Genomic DNA, 24038 nt, shown 5'->3' on the forward strand with positions numbered 1-24038 from the left:
TTTCTCCTTTTTCCTTGTTTTCCCATTCCTAACCTCTTTTAAATTGCTCGAGTATTTTTAGTTCATCTTCTTTCATTTTGGTGTGTATATTATGTAGAATCTATTTCTGTTTTTTTAGTGGTACCTTAAGGTTTTAACATGTATACTTGGCTTAATTTTTCTAGTAGAGTTTGAAGAAAGAACATTTCTATCCTCCTATGAGTGGAACTCTTTTTAATTTTTATGATTTTTTTTTTGAGACAGGGTCTTTCTCTGTCGGCCCAGATTGGAGTGCAGTGGTGCGATCACATGTCACTGCAGCCTCTACCACCTGGGTTCAGGTGATCCTCCCACCTCAGCCTCCTGAATAGCAGGGACTACAGGTGTATACCACCACTCCTGGCTAATTTTTTTAAAATTTTTTGTGGAGATGGGGTTTTGTGATGTTGCCCAGGCTGGTCTCAAACTCCTAGGCTCAAGCGATCCACCAATCTTGCCCTCCCAAAGCTGAGATTACAGGCATCAGCCACCATGCCTGGCCTGAATGGAGATTTTTAGTCTGAAATATTTTTACTGTTTGTAAATATTGTTCACAGTTACTCAGATTTCATTTGTATAATGAAAATTTGTCAGAGCTCACATTCCTTTTTTTTAATTTTTAATTTTCATTTTCTAGGGGCAGGGTCTTGTTCTGTTGCCCAGGCTGGAGTTTAGTGGCACAATGATAGCTCACTATAGCCTCAATCTCCTGGGCTCAAATAATCTTCTCACCTCAGCCTCCCAAGTAGCTGGGACTACATGCATGTGCCTCCAGGCCTGGCTAATTTTAAGAATTTTTTTTTTTTTTTGTAGAGACAGGGTCCCACTTTGTTGGCCAGGCTGGTCTTGAGCTCCTGGCTAAAAGTGATCCTCTCACCTTGGCTTCTCAAAGTGCTGGGATTACAGGCATGAGCCACCATACTCTGTCAGCTACCTTTGTTTTAACAGTGGATTTATGTTTTATTCGGTGGCAGCTAATGGCTTCTCTCAGGCTCTGAGCAAAACAGAACTTTATAGTGTTATATTCACCCACCAAGTGTAGGAGCTTCCCTGCACTTTGTTTTTCTGATGTAACTATCTCTTCTGTAGGATTATTAATTATTTAGTGGTCCTACTAAAATTGTCTTGCTAGTTAACTCCCTCAAATCTTTATTGGAAGTACAGTGTCCAAATGAAATAAAGGAACAAGGGTATTTCGTAAGCAAGGGTACTTGAGAGGAGTTTCTTTTTTTTTTGGATATGATGATATGGTACCATACCAAAGCAGACTGTGTTTGAATGAATAGGTGTGTTTAAATGGAGCAAACAGAGCCTCATACAACATACCTCTGGCAAAATGGAGTTCACTGTAAATGGAGATCAGTGATTGTGCATCTGTAGGGACCAGTTACTCTATTTTCCTCTTATTGGCTGTGTTGCATCTCCCAAGGAATGCCTGTATCTCTTAATGTCGGTTGTATTCTATCTCTATCAACAGACTTGTTTTTGCTGTCTCATAACTCTGGCTTGTGTGTACCTCATTTTAGCTTCTTCATCTTTTACTCAGCTGCCTTCTGTCTTCTCAACTCTTGTTCTACCATTAATTGGCTTATTCTCTCAATATTTCTTAAGTTCTTAAGAGACACTCTAGTCCATTCATGCTTTTCATGTCAGTACTTAGATTGGCTTCCCTTGAATTAAGGAGCCTAGCCGTGGTTCCCTTGGTTATGGTTGGAAGAAGGGGGTGAAGCATAGTACATGATAGCATAGTCCTTGGAGGAGGGCCTGTGGGAAGGTTGAATTCTGTATTAGTCAGCTTGAGCTGCCATAACAAATTATTTAGAGAGGTGTAAACAACAGAAATTTATTTTCATGGTGTTGGAGGTTGAAAGGTCTAAGATCAAGGTCTGGCAGGGTTCAGCTTCTGATGAAGGTTTTGTCTGTGGCTTGCAGATGGCTACCTTCTTGCGTCCTCATGTGGCCTTTTCTCAGTGCTTGCATGTAGACAGTGAGACAGGTTTTCCTCTCTTCTTCTTTCTAGAAGACCACCAATTCTGTTGGATCAGGACTCCACCCTTGTGTCCTCATTTAATGTTAACTGTTCCCTAAAAGACCTGTTTCCAAAATCAATCACATCGGGGTTAGGGCTTCAACATAGGAATTTTGGGCAACACAGTTCATTCCATAGCAACATCGTAAGGTACTATACTCAGCTATTCAAACTCTATTAGAGCAGACGTTTCTAGAATAGTCTCACAACACTGACATGTTCCTTGTAGTATTACCATCCATCAATAACCAAAGCCGGAAAGGTGGGATTTATCCTAAACTCATCTTCCTTACCTCCATATTACCATGTCACAGTACTTATGTCTCTTAACTAATCTTAATCTATCTCCCATTTTCCTTTGTTTCTCTAGTTTTGAAAATGCCTCTTACCTGACTTCCTTATCCCTAGCTTCTCTTGATTTTTGTGTGTCCTCCATACCATTGCCAGAGTGATCTTTCTAAAGATCACTTTGCCAAAATAAACTTCTAATTAAATCTAAACTCTTTAATGGCTGGGTGCAGTGGCCACAACTATAATCCCAGCTCTTTGGGAGGCCGAGGTGGGTGGATCACTTGAGGTCAGGAGTTTAAGACCAGCCTGACCAACATGGCAAAACTGTGTCTCTAATAAAGTAAATTACAACAACAACAACAACAAAAATTGGCCGGCTGTGGTGGCGGGGGCCTGTTATCTTAGCTACTCGGGAGGCTGAGGCATGAGAATAGCTTGAACCTGGGAGGCGGAGGTTACAGTGAGCTGAGATTGTGCCACTGTACTCCAGCCTGGGCCACAGAGCGAGACTCCGTTTCAAACAAAACAAAAAACAAATATAAACTTTTTAAGAGTAGTATGGAGGGCCCTGAATAATTTGGCATTTACTCACATCTCCAGCCTCATCTTCTCTGTCTCTCGTTTTTCCTCAGCCCCAATCCAGGTACTACATAAGAAACTACTTGCAGTGCTCAGAAGGTACCATGCACTCTTGCGTTTATGTGGGGAGCTCTTTCATCAGACCTTCTCCCCCACCTATTCTTTAAGACTCTGTGCAGGAGTCTGTGACTCCAGGAAGTTTCCCTGACTTCTCAGTTCAGCTTGGGTGTCCCTCCTTTGTGTTCTTATATTTTAATTGTTTATTTCTTTTCCTTTCATTCACTTGTACGTGAGTTCCCAGATTGTATCATCATTTCTCCAGTTCTGCTACTAGACAACATGCCAGTCATGTAAGTGCCCCATGTGTGTTTGCAGAATCAGTAAATGACAGAATTTGAGTCCTTTTCTAATCTCTTGACCTTCCCTGCATTTTCTTTTCTTTTCTTTTTCTTTTTTGAGGCGGACTTTTGCTCTGTTGCCCAGACTGGAGTGTGCTGGCTCGATCTCAGGCTACTTGGGAGACTGAGGCAGGACAATCACTTGAACCCAGGAGGCGGAGGCCCCTCCGCCTCCTGGGTTCAAGTGATTCTCCTGCCTCAGTCTCCCCAGTAGCTGGGACTACTGCATTTTCATTTCAGGTAATTTGTATGGCAGTTTTTATAAATAAAGAATAAGAATATTAATCAATATTTGAAGTATGTTGTGAAGTTAAGGTTCTTTAATACTTGATTTTCTTTCATTTTGGTGGGCAAAGTGGAATTAATACATCTTATTTTCATTGAATAAATTTAGGAAGATTTATAAATGTCAACTTGAAAATAAAAATTGTGTTCATGAATGCTTTTTTGATCAAAGCCTATAAAAATGAGGGAGCAGTTCAGAAGAACAGATGCTAAGAAAAGGCTGAGTGATTTCTGTTGGATGACTGCGTGATGTTGGTGGGTACTGTGACATTTCTATACTTTCAGAGCTATAGTTCAGTAATGTTACCCAAAAGTAGGAATTATGACTGAAAGTGTAAGTATTGCTGTTATGGACAATTGAATTTATGAAAATCTACTTGCATTTGACTACTATAATTGTGCCTTTGTCTGCTAACTTCAGGTACTGCTGCGGCAACTATGAATGATAGAAATGGTAAATTTAAATGCAATAACAGATGCTGAGCAACTTTGACAAGCTGCAAGCCATTGAAACAAGCACTTTTAATGTTGTATTCCTTTTTCAGTCAGAATTGTTTAAGATAACTAGAAAATTGTATGCATTTGGGGCATTTTCTCTACATAGAGTTATTTTTAGCATAAAACATATTTTCACTTGTTAGTTGCCATATAATCTGCATTGAGCAGAATGATTTGTGTTATGTTTCAAACGTTGATTCTCTACTTTGTAAAAGCTGTGCCTACATGTTACCATTACAACTTGTTGAAAAGTAAAATGATTACTCAGTTAATCCGTTCCTACTTCTAAATAATACCAAATATTCTGTTTTATTTTTATCCCCTGCTGACACTAATGTTATCAACAAATTGCTGGAGAATCATATGGTCACAGGTAAAATCTTTGAGATGTATTGAGGATTAGGCAGCTCTCTCGTGATGTTAAAGTTTTACAGGAAGCGTGAAAGGTAAAATGATTTTATATGTCTTTTTTTCTCTAAGCTAGCATGTACATAGTAGGATTGTTAGATAAAATAGCAGATGCCCAAGTTAAGTTTGAATTTCAGATAAATAAGATTGGATTTTAGTATAAATATGTCCCAAGTATGGCATGGGACATATACTAAAAAAGTATTCATTTACTTGAAATTCAAATTTAATTAGCATACTGTGTTTTTATTTGATAAATCTGGCAGCCCTCTATTAAGATATAAAGTTTGAAAAACACAAAAGTAATGCAGTGCAAAGTAAGATTGTCTCGGCGTCCTTCAGCCTGCCATATCCCACTATCAGTGTCTTTGAAAAAGTTGCAGAATAGTCTATGCTTTTATAAACACGCACACATCAGTTTTTATTTACCTAAACAATTGCCGTCCTATTCTTCTGTACAAAGTGTAACAACTTCATACCTTGTTCTGTATCTTCTTTTTTATAAATTCGACAATATATTTTCACCATGTGATTTTTGCGAGATAGTTCGGAAAATAGGGGGTAGTGTGATAGAGTTTGGGCTTTAAAATAAGGGACAGTAGGGTTCAATTCCAAGTTCTCCCACTTACTAGCTGTGTCACCTTGATTAACACCCCGACCTCTCCTTTTCTCTGTTGTGTTATCTGGAATAATGTGTCAGGCACTGGAGGATATTATGGGGAGCAAGGTGGTCAGAGTCCTCACACGCATGATGGAGCGTGGATAAACTGCACTTGCCTAGCACTCTGGTGCCTAACAGATACTGAATTCATTGAGCTATTACTGATATGTCTTGTGGTTCTAAAAGCTAAGGCTGTTGGAACAGATTTTAGGTTCAGTTTTTATAACCAAATAGTGATATAGCCACAAGCAGGATACATGAACAGCAACTAGAGGGAAACTGGTAATTTTTCTGTGCCAGATTTGAATACAGTTGTCCCACCCCTTGGAACGTGGGGGATACATTCCAAGACCCCCAGTAGTTGCCTGAAACCAAACATAGTACCTTACCCCATATGTACAGGCCTGTTATTCTATTGAATTTTGCCTTATTGTGCTTTGCAGATACTGAATTTTTTTAAACAAATTGATGGTTTATGGCAACTCTGTGTCAAGCAAGTCTATTGGTGCCATTTTCTTTTCCAACAGCATGCGCTTACTTTGTGTGTGTCACGTTTTGTTAATTCTTACAATATTTCATGCCCTTTATTATTCTTACATCTGTTACAGTGATCTGTGATCAGTAATCTTTGATGTTACCATTTTAATTATTTTGGGGTGCTGCAGCCCTGCACATTTAAGATGACGAACTTAATAAATGTTGCACATTTTCCAACTGCTCCATCAACTGGCCGTTCCCATTCTCTTTCCCTCTTCTGAGGCTTCTCTATTCCCTGACACAGAGCAGTATTAAAATTAGGCTGTTCAGTGTTCAAGTGAAGGGAAGAGTTGCATGCCTCTCACTTTAAATGAAAAGCTAGAAATAATTAAGTTTAGTGAAGAAGGCATGTTGAAAGTAGAGATAGACTGAAAGCTAGGTGTGTTGTGCCAAATGGCCAAGTTGTGAATACAAAGGAAAAGGTCTTGAAGGAAATTAAAAGAGCTTCTCCAGTGACCACATGTAAAGCAAAACAGCCTTATTGTTGATATGGAGAAAGTTGTAATGGTCTGGATAGAAAATCAAATCAGCCACAACATTCCCTTAAGCCAAAGCCTAATACAGAGCAAAGCCCTAACACTCTTCAGTTCTGTGAAGGCTGAGAGAGGTGAGGAAGCTGCAGAAAAAAAGTTGGAAGCTAGCAGAGGTTGGTTCATGAGGCTTAATGAAAGGAGCCATCTGTATGACATAAAAGTGCAAGGTGAAGCAGCAAGTGCTAATGTAGAGGCTTCAGAAAGCTATCCAGAAGATCTAGCTAAGATCATTAATGAAGGTGGCTGCCCTAAACAACAGATTGTTAATGTAGATGGAACAGCTTTATATTGAAAGAATAGGCTATCAGGGACTTAAATAGGAGTAGTCTGGCTTCAAAGCTTCAAAGAGACTGACTCTCTCATTAGGAGCTAATGCAACTGGTGATGTCAAATTGAAGCCAGTGCTTATTTACCATTTCAAAAAGTTTTGGACCCTTAAGAATTATGCCAAATCAGCTGTGCCTGTGTTCTCTGTGAATGGAAAAAGAAAGCCTGGATAACAGCACATCTGTTTATAGCATGGTTTACTGAATGCTTTAAGCCCACTGTTGAGACCTACTGCTCAGAAAAAGGTTCTTTTAAAATACATTACTGCTCATTGACAAGGCACCTGGTTATCCAAGAGCTCCGATAGAGTTTTACAAAGAGATGAATGTTGTTTTCATGTCGCTAACACAACATCCATTCTGCAGTCCCTGGACCACAGAGTAATTTTGACTTTCAAGTCTTATTATTGAAAAAATACATTTTGTAAAGTTATAGCTTCTGTACTTAATTATTCCTCTGCTAGATTAGGGCGAAGTAAATGGAAAACCTTCTGGAAAGGATTGACCAATTTAGATGCCATTAAGATATTTGTAATTAATGGGAGGAAGTCAAAATACCAACATTAGCAGGAGTTTGGAGGAAGTTGATTCTAAAACTCTTACGAATAATGCTGAGGGTTCAAGACTTCAGTGGAAGAAGTCACAGAAGATGTGGTACAAATAGCAAGAGAACTAGAATTTCAAATGGAGTCTGAAGATGTGACTGAATTGCTGTACTCTCATGATAAAGTTTGAATGAATGAGGAGTTGCTTTTTATGGATGAGTAAAGAAAGTGGTTTCTTGAGATGAAATGTATGCCTGGTGAAGATGTGAACATCGTTGAAATGAAAAAAAGGATTGAGGCTATTACATAATCTTCGTTAATAAAGTAGGAGCAGGATTTGAGAGGTTCTATTGTGGGTAAAATGCTATCAAACAGCATCCCATGCTACAGAGAAATCTTTCATGAAAGGAAGAATCAATGTGGCAAAGCTCGTTGTTGGTTTATTTTCAGAAATTGTCACAGTGACCCCAGCCTTCAGCAGCCACCACCCGTCAAGTCAGCAGCCATCAGTACAAAGGCGAGACTCTCCACCAGCACAAAGACTATGACTCACTGAAGTCTCAGATGATCACTAGCATTTTTTGACAGTAAACTATTTTTTAATAAAGGTGTATAGAGTGTTTTCCTAGACATAATGCTGTTGCACATTTAATAGACTACAGTGTAGTGTAAACATAACTTTTGTACTCACTGGGAAACCAAAAAATTCATGTGACCCATTTTATTGAGAGATTCACTTTATTGCAGTGGTCTGGAACTGATCCTACAATATCTCTGAGGTATGCTTTTTTTATTATTTTTATAAATACATACCTATGATAAAGTTTAATTTACAGATTAAGCTCAATAAGAGATTAACAACAACTAATAATAAAATAGAACAATTACAACAATATACTGTGTATTCTTAATTCTCTTTGTGTTGAGGGATTTAGTACCTTGAAATGTAAAAGCAGTGTTTTTGAATATACTTTGAATATCAATTTAAAGAGGCTTCTTAAGGGTTTTTCTTAAAATCTTGGATTTTAAAAGTGATTTGTTTAAAGATGTATGGACATTAACATTACATAAATGGTGAATATTCCTGATCTTTCTTTGATAGACCCACTGCTGGTTTCTAACATATGTATTTCTGACTTCTTCATACCTTGTCTGAACAGTTGGCTGATTTGACTATTTACAGCAGTCTATTCCATTTCAGACTTCATTCATTTTGGGTCTCTATTTCTTCCTTTGGTTTCACTTTATGTAGGGCATGGTCTGTTTGAACTTGGAAACAGGGAAGTCGAATCTTCCTGCTTTCTAGAGGCAGCATATTGTAGAAATTAAATTGTGGACTCTGGAGCTAGATGGCTTGTGTTAAGATCCTTGCTCTATCACTTAGTAGTGGTGTGGACGTAGAAGAGTTACTTAACCTGTCTGTACCTCATTTTCCTTGTTTATAAAGTGAGTGAATTGTGTAAGTATTAAAGGACTTAATTGGAAGCATGATTCAAATTGTACCTAGCATGTGGTAGGTGCTGTGTGTTTGCTGTTATCATTTCTGCTTCTGTTTCAGCATTAGTGCTGATCTCCTTCTTATCATATCCATAGCTCATCTCTTTTCTGCCTCTCTGATTCCTTATTGTCACTGCTTAGCATGAATTGTCCAGACAAAAAAAAAAAAAAAAGAAAATCCCTCAGAACTTGCCATTCTTCTGACATGTTGGATCTTGTTTAAGTCATGCCAGTTGGCCATGACCCACTGTTATCACTCAGGTATCCTTAAGTTTCCATATAGTATTTAAATGGGCAAAAAGGGAAAGGAAATGGTAGGGTGGTGAAAAGGTGACAAGAGGAATTCATGGCTGCAATTTGAAGGGAGTAGACTCAATCTATCTCAAAAATTTTGTGATTATAAATGAATTTGTTTATAATTAGAACTGAATCCTCAGGACAGGTATATCAGGCACAGAAAGGAACAAGTTTTTAAAAGTTCTTATGTTTTTGTTGGGGTTGCTAATGGTGAAATCCCCTGAAAAATCTCAAAAAAAGCTATGCATTTATTTTAGGGACATCCAAGCCTAGAAAAGAAACTCTGAAACTGTAATTTTAAAAAATCATTGAAATACAAAAGAGTAGAGCTCTCTCATCTGGTAGCTCTACTCTTTTGTATTTTTTGTTTTTTTTTAACCTTTGTGTAATTTTTTGGGGAAGAAAAAGTAATTCTATTTTACTGTAACCGACTTGTAGATGAACTTTCGGACAACAGTGTTTTTCTCAATTAGGAACTGCCTACGCTGTACTTTCTCTGCAGACTTCTCATAAATCAGTGAGCTTCTAAATCCGAGGTCTACCTCCCATGTATGTCAGGAACACTGTCTATCTTTAGAATTAATTTTTCATGTGCATACCAAACACATGTATAATTTTATCCTTTCAAAACGTTATAAACATCATTCATTTATAAATAGAGACTCAGATTCAGAAAAAGATAAGTGACTTAACAAGGGCATATAGCTAGTTGAAATTTAAATTCAGGTCATCAGACTCTCTAGTCCATGCTTTTTTATTGCTATCATGCTTCTTCCTGGGTGATTAAATATACTTTTGTAGCCCTGGGCTTCCTTATATTGGGGTATCTTTATTCAGGCAATTCTCCTGGTTCAGCCTCTTGGAGCAGCTGGGACTACAGTCACATGCACCACGCCCAGCTAATTTTTGTATTTTTGGTAGAGACGGGGTTTCACCGTGTTGGCCAGGCTGGTCTCGAACTTCTGAGCTCAGGTTATTTGCTGGGATTACAGGCGTGAGCCACCATGCCCAGCCCTATTTTTTTCTGGAGTTGGGAGGGGACAGAGTCTCACTCTGTTGCCAGGCTGGAATGCCGTGGCACGATCTTGGCTCACTGCAACCTCCGCCTCCCTGGTTCAAGTGATTCTCCTGTCTCAGACTCCTGAGTAGCTGGGATTATAGGCATGTTCTACCACACCCAGCTCATTTTTGTATTTTTAGTAGAGACGGAGTTTCACCATGTTGGCCAGGATGGTCTCGATCTCCTGACCTCGTGATCCACTCCTCTCAGCCTCCCAAAGTGCTGGGATTACAGGCGTGAGCCACCATGCCTGGCCTATTTTTGTGTTTTAATTACCAGAAGTTAATTGTTTCTGAGGCGGGGTGGCTAATAGTAGGCTGTTTTGTGAAGGAGTATTATATTCTCCTTGTAAATAAGAGTAAAAAAAGCGCAACCACCGCTTCCTGGGTTCAAGTGATTCCTCTGCCTCAGCATTCTGAGTAGCTGGGATTACAGGTGTGCACTACCACACCCGGCTAATTTTTATATTTTTAACAGAGACGGGGTTTCACCATGTTGGCCAATTTATTTGTTAATATTACCCTATATTAGGCCTCATGAAATAATGTATTGCTTGGCATTGGAATTCCTATCTATGTGGAATATATTGACTCGGCATTAATCCTGAATAAATGTATCATAGTTACAAGTTATGCTATGAGCTGGAAATTGGCATACTTTATCTCATTTTTCAAAATATACCCAATGAGTAAGTGTGTTTTAAAAGAAACAGATGTTGAAATGATAGGTCCCTTGCTCAAGGCCACACTTCTATTTAGGTTTCAATTCCAGGTCAGAGCCAGTATCCTCTTTTCTTGACACAAAGACACTTTTTAAAACAAGTGCCAGTAGTTAAACGATTTGACATTTGAAATGGAGTTGATGTTTCAAATAGTATATTCTAAATTGGGATAAGACAAGTCAATACATACTGTTCTCTGTTATCACACAGAGCTAATTGCAGGCATTGATGTTTTGTAGATCTGCTCATCTACATCACACACTTCCTTTTTAGCCAAATGAATTTTGTCTTAAAGAGGTAACAGGAGGCAACTTGTTCTTTCTAAGAGAAATCCCATTTTATCTTTCAGATGAAAAATGAGAATGTGTGGTGGTAGATTTCTTTTTTCTATTGAAGGAATGACTGACTGACTGTCTTCTTCATGATTCAGGGTTTTCTGTGAGGCAAAAGAGAGATGGAACTATGGGGATAGTTGTGCAGATTTGTTTGGCAGCAAAGGCTCAAGATGGATTAGTGATGTGGATGTTAGCATTGCAGATCTGTATCCAGTACTTAAAAGAATCTAGTTAAGTATTCTTAGAGGAAGATGAGATGTGTGGATTGAAGGAGTTGAGAAGATTTCTTTGAATGGGAAAGAGCAGAACATTATAGTCAGGAGAGTATTTTGAGAACTTTTGAAAAATTTAACACTATGTGCTCCCTTTTGTTCAGTTTTTCATCCATGATTTAATATATTATCTTCCAGTAGTTCAGGTACTGCTTGAGTGTCACATTCATTTCTTTTTTTCTTTTCTTTTCTTTTTTTTTTTTTTTTTTTTGAGGTGGAGTCTTGTTCTGTGGCCCAGGCTGGAGTGCCATGGCATGATCACGGCTCAGCGCAACCACCGCTTCCTGGGTTCAAGTGATTCCTCTGCCTCAGCATTCTGAGTAGCTGGGATTACAGGTGTGCACTACCACACCCGGCTAATTTTTATATTTTTAACAGAGACGGGGTTTCACCATGTTGGCCAGGCTGATCTCAAACTCCTGACCTCAAGTGACGCACCCACCTTGGCTTCCCCAAGTGCTGGGATTACAGGTGTGAACCACCGTGCCCAGCCCACAGTTCATTTCTAATAGGTATGCGTGCAGTCTCCTCAGTTTTGGGGTGTGAGCCTTTGAGGGCAGGATCACATTTTCTACTTTTTATGTTTTTTTGCCACAGAATTTCTTATGTGGAGTTAAGTAAGCTTCTTATTCTACACTTAAAGATCTATAAGTGAATACAAGATTATAGTGGTCTGTATTGTAAGTGGAACTTCTTATGGAAATATGTTTGAAACTTCTGCCACCTTATTTAAAACAGAATTTATGTCTTTTACCTTATCCAAGTATTATGGGTAAATATATACATAGAAGATAATTTTGAATAAGTCCTAAAATGATTACTTTATTGTCTATAAAGAGAACTATCTTAAGTTGTATCAACAAGATTTTAATGGTCAAAAGAATTTGAGTTGTATCGAGTGTTTAAAATTTTAGAGTATTTAGCTTTAGAATATAAAGTTCTGATAAAACATAACCATTCTATTTTATTTCTTTTTTGCACAGAGTTCCATTTTAATTGCTGTTAATCATTTTAGAGAAGAACACTGAACTTTGAAAAAAATGTTAGAAGCCATTGGTAAGACTTATTCTTTTCTGCCTACTTTTATAAGAATTGTAACTCCTCCCATTGGGATTTTTGACATATGGTGTGTTTAACATAGAGGATTCTGTCTATAGTATCTAGATTTAAAAAGTGTTTACCTACTAACATTGTACTAAGGTAATATATTTCTGTATTTGGACAATTTCATCTGAAGTGTTATAAAAAACACATTGCATATAAGCAAAAATTAAAAACATACGAGATATTCTTCCAGTTATGGATTTTAATAAAGCTTAATGTAAGCCCAATTCTGATTTATGAGCCCAATTCTGGTTAATATCTATTTCTGGAAAACATTTGGAATTTTAGCAGTATTTTTAATACTGAAAGAAGATATTACTTGTGGCAGGTGAAGTACTGCTGAGCTCTTGCTATTAATTGATAAAGAGAAAAATGTTACTTAGTCTTATGCTTTAAGGCAGTTTAATTTCTACATGAGATAATTTAGGTCGAAATATCTACATTTCCCAGACTCATGTGTTAATAATTTGTTTTTCCCACTGCTCTTTAGTTTTAAAGAAACTAGTTAGTAGAACCATTTATAGCTAGATATATCAGGTATGGCACAATACATGCAATTATCTGACACTCTAGTTCCTTACCCTATTCCAGGTAACTCTTTGGGTATGACTAAATGGAAAGTGTTTGGATTTCACTCTGGCACCTTAATCATTATGGCAGATACCTTGACGTCGGTGGGTTTTGAGGGATAGAGTGAGAGTCAGTGGCAGTAACGGGAGAAGGACCTGTTTTTGTGATCGTGGGGATCTCTATGATGGCTTTTGTTCCTGGTACTGTGCTGGTAATGAAAATGTATGTATGTACATTTCCTTCACTTCCCATTTTATACTAAATGCACATGCTGTAAAGACTCCTAGTCCACATGGGAAAGTTCTTAATAGGAAAGTGGAAAGGAAAGGGCAAATACAGAATTATTTAAACCATTGTTTTCTAGTCTTTATTTTGTTTTGTGCTGAGTTGCACACTTTCCAAATAATTGATGTGGAAATTAGTATTAGATTTGTATTCTGAGATACCATGGGACATATAACCCAGAATAAGATGCTCATGTGTATCTTTATCATTATTTGTTTTTAAAATTCTGCATATGAGTAAATATTGTTTGTTTACTCATATTGTGTGTGTGTGTGAACTCATGATCAACATCAATTCATGTTTTAATCACCCTATTTCTTTGCAATTTCAGATTTGGTGCTATAGAAAGTGTCTGTGGTGATGATTCCTTTTTTTTTTTGAGATGGAGTCTCACTCACTCTATCACCCAGGCTGGAGTGTAGTGGTATGACCTTGGCTCACTGCAACTTCCACCTCCCGGGTTCAAGGGATTTTCTTGCCTCAGCCTCCTGAGTAGCTGGGATTACAGGCATATGCCACCATGCCCATCTAATTTTTGTATTTTTAGTAGAGAGGAGGTTTTACCATGTTGAACAGGCTGGTCTCAAACTCCTGAGCTCAAGTAATCCACCTGCCTCAGCCTCCCAAACTGCTGGGATTACAGGCATGAGCCACCGCGCCCTGCCGATTCACCCTTTTTATCATTACTGGGATATGGGAAATATGTTTAAATAGATATACTTGTTACCATGATGAATCTAAGTAATATATCTGAACAATCTCCATTAAAAAAAAGTTTTGGCTTCACTTATAAGAGTGTGTAAGTGTATGTGTTTGTGTTTCAGGGAAAGGTTTTTAACTATTATTTGTGGTAGAAACTCTGGTGTAAGTATGATTATAAGACGCTAGGACTAGTAGGACATAATTACTGAATATATTTACTTTTTGCAACTTTGTGCCTGATTTGTACGGTGTTCAGTAATTATTTGAATTGATTAGCTTTGAAGCGAATATAATATGCTATTTTATTTGCTATTTAATTTTGGAGAAAGATATTTAAAGTATTGAAAAGTACTCAGGGCCGGGCGCGGTGGCTCAAGCCTGTAATCCCAGCACTTTGGGAGGCCGAGACGGGCGGATCATGAGGTCAGGAGATCAAGACCATCCTGGCTAACACGGTGAAACCCTGTCTCTACTAAAAAATATAAAAATCTAGCTGGGCAAGGTGGCAGGTGCCTGTAGTCCCAGCCACTCGGGAGGCTGAGTCAGGAGAATGGCTTAAACCCAGGAGGCGGAGCTTGCAGTGAGCTGAGATCCCAGCCTGGGCGACAGAGCGAGACTCTGTCTCAAAAAAAAAAAAAAAAAAGTACTCAGTTTTGTATTTTTTGTATTTTTGTACTCCATTAAAAAATGTCTACTTCCTCTACAGTTTTTTTTGTTGTTGTTTTTTTGAGATGGAGTCTCACTCTGTCTCCCTGGCTGGAGTGCAGTGGCCTGATCTCGGCCCACTGCAACCTCTACCTCCCAGATTCAAGTGATTCTCCTGCCTCAGCCCCCTGAGTAGCTGGGATTATAGGAATGCACCACCACGCCTGGCTAATTTCTTGTATTTTTAGTAGAGACAGGGTTTCATCATGTTGGCCAGGCTGGTCTCGAACTCTTGAGCTCAAGTGATCCGCCCGCCTCAGCCTCCCAAAGTGCTGGGATTACAGGGGTGAGCCACCGTGTCCGGCCTGCAGTTTTTTATTCAATTTAAAAGGGACAATTTTATGCACTCAATAGAAATAGTTTTAGAATTTCTACTAGATGGAGGCCTCATAGGCTGGACATGTGTCCTTTGAATCCTATTATTGACAAATGCTGCTCTTTGGTATAGACAAAAATCGGGCCCTGCAGGCAGCAGAGCGCTTGCAAACCAAGCTGCGAGAACGTGGGGATGTAGCAAATGAAGACAAACTGAGCCTTCTGAAGTCAGTCCTGCAGAGCCCTCTCTTCAGTCAGATTCTGAGCCTTCAGACTTCTGTACAGCAGCTGAAAGACCAGGTAGGACATCATTCACCCAAGCAGGCGTTCACGACATGGCATAGATCTTGTGAAAGGCTGGTGTTTTTCTGAAAGGCTGATTTTTCTATGTGTTAATGAATAGTTAATGAAGTCATTTAAACCTCCAAATGAGACATTCAGATTCAATGTGGCTTTTTTCCTCCTAGTTATTTTTGTAATGGTTGTTGCTGTATATTGTAGATGATATGACATTGTGTTGAAAGCTGTGTGGATGCTGAAGAATGAGTTTCTACAGGAAAAACGGATGATAAAAATATGTTTAGGATGGTTGGCTGTAGACTTGGTTTCCATCATCACTCAGGCTCATTGTTCATGTGATCGTTCATTCAGATTCGGACATTCAGTATACTTACAAGATTTCAGATAAGCCTGGATTTGCATGTGTAATCATGTGTATGAGGAAGGGAAATCACCTCTATTTTGACAGTAAAAGGAATAATTACATTGTCATCAGTTAGAGGAATTGCAATTCTCACTTCTTTAAAGAGTGTAAGTAGCAATTGCTTCCATGACAGCTCAGATGGTGATAAACATTAGAACTTCTAAATGTAACACAGTGCTTTTTTGTTCTGTAAAAAGTATGAGCATTAAAAAGTCCTAGCATTTATATTAAAATTGAAACATTTCACAATGACAGAATGAAAACTGAAGTCAGATGTTCTTTGAACGTACTTAATTTAATCACCATTTCTATGCTTTAAAAAATATTTTAAAAATGTTTGTTATCTTCAAGGTTTGAAATCAATCTAATTATGCCTTCAATCCAAGTTGGTTTTCATTCTGATGTCTTTAGCATTAATTTAACGGTTATAGATGACTTGCCAGCAAATATTCTGCCTTTTAAGATTAAAAATGAAACTTGAAGATTAGTTTCATAATTGAGTGAAACAGCTTCAGTTACAAAAAAAACCAAAATGTAGCTAATGCGAAAGAACAAAAAGTAATAAGAGAGAATGAATTTGTTTAATGTCATATAACTTCTTAATCTAGATATTTTGTAGCAAAAAAAGTAAATTAAGAAGAATCTTCACAAATACTTTTCTATAGTAAATTTCTATCTAATGGTTTTAAGTCGTGATCATGAATTTAAGGTGTTTTTGTTATATGTAGTTGTGTTTGTCTCCTTTACAAGTTATTGAAAAGATTAATTTTGTTTTATTTTTTTTTTGAGACGGAGTCTCATTCTGTCACCATGGCTGGAGTGCAGTGGCACCATCTTGGATCACTGCAGCCTCTATCTCCCTGGTTCAAGAGATTCTCCTGCCTCAGCCTCCCGACTAGCTGGGATTATAGGTGCCCACCACCACATCCAGCTAATTTTTGTATTTTTAGTAGAGATGGGGGTTTCACCATGTTGGCCAGGCTGGTCTCGAACTCCTGACCTCAAATGATCTACCTGCCTCAGCCTCCCAAGGTGCTGGGATTACAGGAGTGAGCCACCATACCTGGCAAGATTGATTTTCAGTACTGGTTTTCAGAATGGATTGGCAAGCTTTTGGAGAAACCAATATCCTGAATAAAAGCATAATTATGTTGTGGAAAATTATCTGCTTTTTCAGAGAGTGTAAAGAAGTTGAACAGATATCTTCTATTCTTATTATGTTATGTGAAAGCATGATGAGAATGAGAAGAAAAGTTGAAACAAAAAGAGTGCTAACAAGTGTGTTGGGACATACCACTGGCCCAGTGAGATAACTTGAAATTTCCCTTGCAGTTTTATATAAAAGGTATAGTATTTGTGCATACAGTGTCCCATGAAAGGAGGGGACAAATAGGCCTGCCTATTAAGCTTGTTTTACCATTTCCATATGGAGGTAGGATATGGGCTCTAAGACTATTTGGGTCCCACGTGATTCAGATGAAACCTACTTGGAAATTTGTTGAGACTGAGACTAACTACAGCATGATATTATTATTTTGTTAATGATAGACACTGGTATATTTTAAGACTACAAAAATTGTGAGGTCTGAGAATTCTATGGGGCATGTCTTACATGTTTTTGGACTTTGGGCTTCTTAGCCACATGTTCATGTACAGTGAAAAACTAATACTGAAAGGGACCAAGAAAAACACCTAGTTTATACCCTGTAGATTACAGTGGCTTAGAGAGGTTAAGTGACTTGATTATAAGAGTAGAGTAGAACTAGAAGTCAGTTTTCTTTGGAGCCTGTCTTACATCTTCTTCTTCCTTTTTTTTTTTGGTAGAAAGTTGGTGCCTAGATGCCAAGAATTTTCTTTTGTTTAAAATCATTAATAACTTTTTACAGTGTCTGTGACTCTTTTTTTTAATCTCCATTCTTTACTAATTCAATTCCATTTGTTTACCAGATTCTTTCTTATATGACTAGAGTAACAATTTAAAACCTTATTTTCTATTCTAAAATTTAAATATAAGTACTCTAGACTTTTGTCATGTCAGATTTACATTTTCTATGTAGTTTACCAACTGCTGATTTATTAGTATTTATAATTTAATAATTAATGAATTTGAAGAGTGAAATTTATTCTTTTAAACCAGTGGCTACACAAATCTGACCAATGGCTAGCTTATATTTATTACTTCATACCTTCCCTATTTTCAAATGTATAATTTTATATGCATGACAGGTACAATTTACTATCTCCATCTTTTTTACTATTACTAGAAAATACGACCCTCTGATTCTCCCTCTCCATCAGCCTCCTGTTTTTTTTAGAAGTAAAGGAACTGAATAATTGAAAAGCTTGAGGTATATGCAGCATATTGGAGAACATGATCATATTGTTGCATTAATGACAGATGCTGACTTGCCATGTTGAATTAAGCCTACAATTTTTTCCCCTCAGATGCTTCTCATTACTTCTATTCAATAATGTTTAATTTTTTCAATTTGCTTCTTCAGTATTAAGACTGCCCTTAGAAATCAAACTGTTTCCCTTTGGCAAATTAAACACTTGACAGGTGTGTAACTAAGAGGGCAAAAAAGCCATGCCCTGAAGGGATGTGCTATTTAAATATTGTCAAAAATATTAGCAGGTCTGAGAATATAATTGATGTCTCTGTTTAACTCTGCCACATTGTGTATTGTTCTAATGCCAGCTAAAAGGATGCATGCTATTAAACCTGAATAATCTTTAATAGCTCTGGTTCATTTCCTATTGCATGATTCCTGTTTAAGTGAAGAGAAAAAACAAAAAAAAAAGAACTGTGACTGTATGTCAATGATCTGTCAAATGCAAATTCTCAAGTAGTGTCCTCACTGTCACCTAGTCATCACTGCTAATCACTACAGGGCTTAATGCGTATTCATGACAAAAATCCAGCTATTGTGGGGGAAATAAACACGTTAGCAGTTTAATAATAGAAACTTGTCAGCCTTGAGGATATTGGATTTGCATATTTATTCTATGAAGTTTCTCCAGTCCAGTATAGGTGGATGCTACTTTCTTGATTAATTAATTGCTTTGCCTTAAGAATTGACCAGTGGCACTAAATTAATCTTTTTACCCTGAATTATCTGTAGGAAAACTGAGAATTAAAATGATTAATTTCAATAGAAATTTAGGACCAATACTTGAAAATCGACATTGCTAAGATTATTTTTAAAGCTACGGCAACAGAGAACAATTCCAAGATTGGAGAAATAATGTGGATAACTCAGGCTGCAAAAGCTGCTTAGACAGCAAATAAGCCTCAGCACAGAATATTCAGGAGGTCTCTCCTTGTCAATGACCTTCAGACTTTTTGGAGTGTGGCATTCTATTGTTTTGTTGTTGGTGTTTGTTTAATATTTCCAGGGTTCTAGTTCATTTATTTTCCTTCCCAAAAGTGTAGGCTTACACACATATCATCTAGGTGCATAATGTATATGCACACAAAATTAAGGCAGATTTTTCTTTGGAAATTTTATGACAACTCTTGAAATAACTACAGAGATGCTGTGTTAACATAGGATCAGGGTTGAAAATTACTCTTAAATGTTGATTAGAGTAAACTGGTTCACTGAATCCTACAGTGAACAATCTTTTTTTGAAATTTTTTCATGAAATGAGATCTTCATGATATAAAATTTTGGTTTTATATTTCTATGTTTGTAAGTTTTCACTAATTACATTTCAAAAAGAATTTGAAGCAACTTCTGATGGCAAAACTTGTTAAATAATGAATGATTAAAATGTAAACCTAAACAAAGACCAAATAAAAATATCACAGAACTAGATATACCAAGGACCTTGGGTTACTAAAATTGAGTATGTCATTTAATTTGTTTCCCAGAAGCAAAGCAAAACAGAAAAAAAGAAAAAAAAAATGAGAGAGACAGACAGAACTGAAGGACAATGTGGGATTCAGTGAACCAGTTTTCCCTTGGCAATGGGCGGGTTATCTCATGGAGGCTCATATTCTCATATTCATTTAATAATCAACCTTTGTTGAACATCTAAATTAATAAAAATACAAAGAATAATCAGATGGAGGTTCTCACTATCTAGAGGGGAAAATAGAACATAGAAAAGAAAACGAAGAAGGTGAATAGTAAAGAAGGAATGAGTAACTTTGACTAGAAGAAAACCTCACAGTGGAGGCAATAGCATGGATAATGGGCTTGAAAAATGAGTTCTGCAGAGGTGGGGGAAATGATTTCAGGTAGAGAGAGCAGTGTTTACAGGGATACAGAGCAGTTCACAACTGAGGATTCTTTTATGCTCTCCCTTCCCAAGGGAAACTTGGCAGTGTCTGGAGTCAGTTCTTACTGCCATGACTGGAAGATGCTGCTGACAGGTAATGGGTAGAGTTCAGGGATGCTGTTAAACATCCTTCAGTGTACAGCATAGCCTCCTACAGCAAAAAAGCGATTGGGTTTATAATGTCTGCATTGCTGAGGTTCAGAAACCCTGGTGTGGAGCCCCATGCAGACCTATATTATCAGAGCAGTAGATTATATGAGGGGTATTGGCAGGAGAGGAAACTATGGAGCCAGACTGTGAAGAACCTTTTCAAGTAAGGTGTTTTGTTTGTTGGTTGATTAATCACCTTTGTTCTTTTGCATTTTTTTTTTTTTTGGATATTGTATTAACTTTGTCTTCTAACCCTTCTATTATATACATTATTTTAGCAATCATTTTGTTTTTTATTTCTTCACATTTTTTAACATGATAAAATCATTCTAACAGGCTGGATGCAGTGGCCGAGGCGGGCGGATCACTTGAGGCCAGGAGGTCAAGACCACATGGTCAACATGGTGAAACCCCATTGTCTCTACTAAAAATACAAAAATTAGCCAAGCGTGCTTGTGCACACCTGTAATCCCAGCTATTCGGGAGGCTGAAGGTGGAGTTTGTGGCGAGCCCAGATTCCACCACTGCACTCCAGCCTGGGCGACAGAGCCAGACTCTGTCTCAAAAAAAAAAGCATCCTAACATAAAATTAAGGTAGCGATTTTAATGACATTTTGATAAGTAAGATCTTCAGTTATAATACTTCTTTCGTCTTACTAATTCTAAGAATACAGCATCACATCCTAATTTACTAATGGTTTTTCTCCCCAAGGCCACACAAGTAATGTACACTCTGTGTGAATTTTTTTTCTTCTGATGCTCAAAACAGGAGCAAATTCTAGGAAACCTAGAGATGTAGGTAGTCTGGTAGTCAATGTGTACTTCAGAGGTTCAGCTTCAAATATCTGAGGTAAGCAGAGGTTGTTAGGTGGAACACACACTGTACCAGGACATGTCTGAGGAGTCTTTATTCTGTAGATACAGATTTGTAAGACTGCGAAGAGTTCATGGCCAAAGTGTTGAGGTATGTTGCTACTTAAAGTAGCAACAGCAGCAGCTCAAATAATTTCTTACATTTATTATTTTAGATTGACGGAAAATGAGAAATTTTGTGAACTGAGGATTTTCTTACTCTATTTTGACTTTGACAGTCATAAAGATACTGTTTGTTTGATTCATATCTTAAAGGACAAAAGTGCTTGTGTTTCCCTCTCTTTATTACTTATATAAATGACGGAAAAAAAATGATCCTTTCCGTATAGTTTCTAATTTGAGACCAAAAGGAGGATGATTCACCTGTAGGCTTGCTATCAGTAAAGGGGAGACGACTACTGTCTTTCCAAGAATGTCTAGGTTAAGTTATGACTTGGTGTTGGTAGGGGAAGGAGGACAGAAAGGAAGAAATATGCTTTGATTTCATTAACAAGAATTATCTAAAAATGGAGTGGAACTCTTCCCAGCTGTTGTTGCTTGTGAAAATGAAAATGATCTTTCTTACACCTGAAATAGTTTTACTTTTATGATAGAGCTTTGTAGCCACCTGACAGCGAAGTATCTATTTCTTGAGACTCTAGTGTGCATTATCTAGGAGAAGTTAAAAGAGAATGAGTGGTTCTTATGTTTTTACATTTACCGTAAAGTTTATTTACTGTAGGAATTTCAAATACTTTATTTTTGGTACAATAACAGCTTTTAAATGTTTGTTCCTTTAGCTAAAAGTTTGTAAATATAGAGCCATTGAAGGGACTAAAATTTTTGTTTTACCGTGGGCAAGAAGGCACTGTTCAAGCTTTTTATACAGTGCTGGATTAAAATGCAACACCATCTTGCTATTGGCTATGCATGTGTGTCTAAAACAGCAAATGGTGATAATTGTATGGTATTTTTGTGACAATGTTAAATGGTCTTTGGAGAAGAAGGAAAAAAATGTGAAATTTACTGGTTATAACCTAAGTGAGTTTTTTTAAACCTCCAAATTTAAGAATAATAGGCCTCATTTTACATTTAAAGCTACAACAATTACCTTTCAAGAAGCCCTTGTGTACTATAGACTGCCTCATTTAACTAGTCCATCAGTTCCATAAGGTAGGTTTTGTCTTCATTTTATCCAGTGAGGAAATTGGGGGTTAGCTTATATAACATAATCTGACCCACAAAATTATTCATTGATAGACTTAGGAGAATTTGAGGTCTGTCTAACCCTGAAGCCAGTCTTTTTTTTTTTTTTTTTTTTTTTACTTTTATTATAAGTTACACTGTTTCTGAACCCTTAGTTCTCTGTATTAATGAGCAAATAAGATGGAAAAACAGTTAATAGCATCCCTAAAGAGAAATGCACTTGAGCTAAACATCATCTAAACTCAAATTCATTAAGTTAAAATATGCCATGTCCTGTAAATTCTTCTCCCAAATTTTAATCATAGAGTCTTTTTGACATAAACCAGTACTTTCAGTCTGGTTATATTAATAATTTTGCTAGATTTTAAAGGTAAAGTGAATGATCTGGTTAAAGATAATAGTGGAATGGAGAGAGAATGTGGCAAAATATAATCAATCTTCGTGTGTCCATTCCTATATAATTATACTTCTCTGTAAAGCTTTATTTTATTTTTATTTTCCTCTAAGCAGATTGTGAACACTGAGTCAGTTTTGTCTCCTAGAAATGTGGGACTGATAGGAAAAACACTGCAAAATTCTAACATGTTGTTTGTTTAAATTTTCAGTTTCTAAATTACTTATTTGCCATGGCATTTCAAATAGATTAATTTACTTAATTTTGATACCTTCCCCACTTTGACGTAGAAAATTTCAGCATACCTTGGTAAGAATATAATTTTAGGTCAAGCTACACTTTTTAAATTTTTTTCTCTTGGAAATTTAGCTAAGAAAACACAGAATTGTTGAGATTTAAATAAAGAAAAGACATTCTGTAAATATGCATAAACACACATGCCTAGACTGTGGTATATGCTGCATTCCACTTGCCATTTGTTCTTAACAAGCGTAAAAAGGAGCTTTAGAATTAATTGTATTTCAGGTTTGCTTGACATCCATTTGCTACTTTTGGCACAAAATCCATGCCATATTCATCTTTAAATATTTGTACCTTATATGATACTTAAGCTCAAAAACTGATTGCTTAATAAATGAATGCATGAGTATTCTTAAATATTCAAAACTGTCGTTCATTGTTTATCTTTCCTTGACAGACAACTAATTTTTAACATAAGTAAATTAACCAAATAACTGAATTTATTTTGGAGACGCCACCTTTTCTCTTAGTGATGACATTGAAAAAGTACATCACTTATCATTATCATAGCAATTATCATAGCATCAAGTCTTACTATGTGCCCAGAACTGTTCTAGTTCTATTGTAGTTAATGGTTTCATCATTACAACAATACTATAAAGTAGGTAATATGATTTTCCTCATTTTGTAGATAGGGAAATGGAGTTACAGAGAGGTTAAGCGATAGAGCCAGGCAGGCTGGACTCCAGACCCTAGGTCTTAATCATAGAACTCCATATATTTTATTTTATTTTATTTTTAAACAGCATAGTGAATATAGTTTCAGGATTTGTGGGTGATTTGAGTACTTCTTATGATTATCTCATCTCAGATTGTGGCAGAGTGGTCTAGTAGTAGTTGGAGACAAACCTGATCCAGATTTGTATTCTGGTACTGATATTTATTAGTAGGTGATATTAAGTAAGAGTTTATTCTCAGTACATATATCCTGTGAAACATTTTGGTCTCCTGATCAGTTTACAGTCATAAATTATTATTAAGGTCTGCAAAAATCTTTTGTTCATATGGTTTTATCTATCAATATATGCCATGTTAGAAATCAGAATTCAGAAATGTTTTAAGTATTTATTTAAAAATCCCCCATTGCATGTTTAAAAATCGAGGAGAGTGGCATTATTTTATATTTTTGCACATATATTTAATGTGCAGCTTAATAGCAGAATACTAGGTTTTCATCG

At 36.9% G+C, this 24038-nt stretch overlaps 1 protein-coding gene across 4 annotated transcripts in view; it reads left to right on the forward strand.

Annotated features, from left to right (window-relative positions):
- MPDZ (multiple PDZ domain crumbs cell polarity complex component) overlaps positions 1 to 24038 on the forward strand; it is a 175541-nt gene that overhangs the window by 16620 nt on the left and 134883 nt on the right. For all 4 annotated transcript variants that reach the window (XM_025359744.1, XM_025359745.1, XM_025359746.1 and 1 more), the window contains exons 2-3: positions 12274 to 12346; positions 15105 to 15271. In XM_025359744.1, the coding sequence (XP_025215529.1) occupies positions 12331 to 12346; positions 15105 to 15271 (183 nt within the window). In that variant the 5' untranslated portion in view covers positions 12274 to 12330. The remainder of the gene's footprint in view (positions 1 to 12273; positions 12347 to 15104; positions 15272 to 24038) is intronic.

The sequence above is a fragment of the Theropithecus gelada genome, chromosome 15 (genome assembly GCF_003255815.1).
Source record: "Theropithecus gelada isolate Dixy chromosome 15, Tgel_1.0, whole genome shotgun sequence".
Lineage (NCBI taxonomy): Eukaryota > Metazoa > Chordata > Mammalia > Primates > Cercopithecidae > Theropithecus > Theropithecus gelada.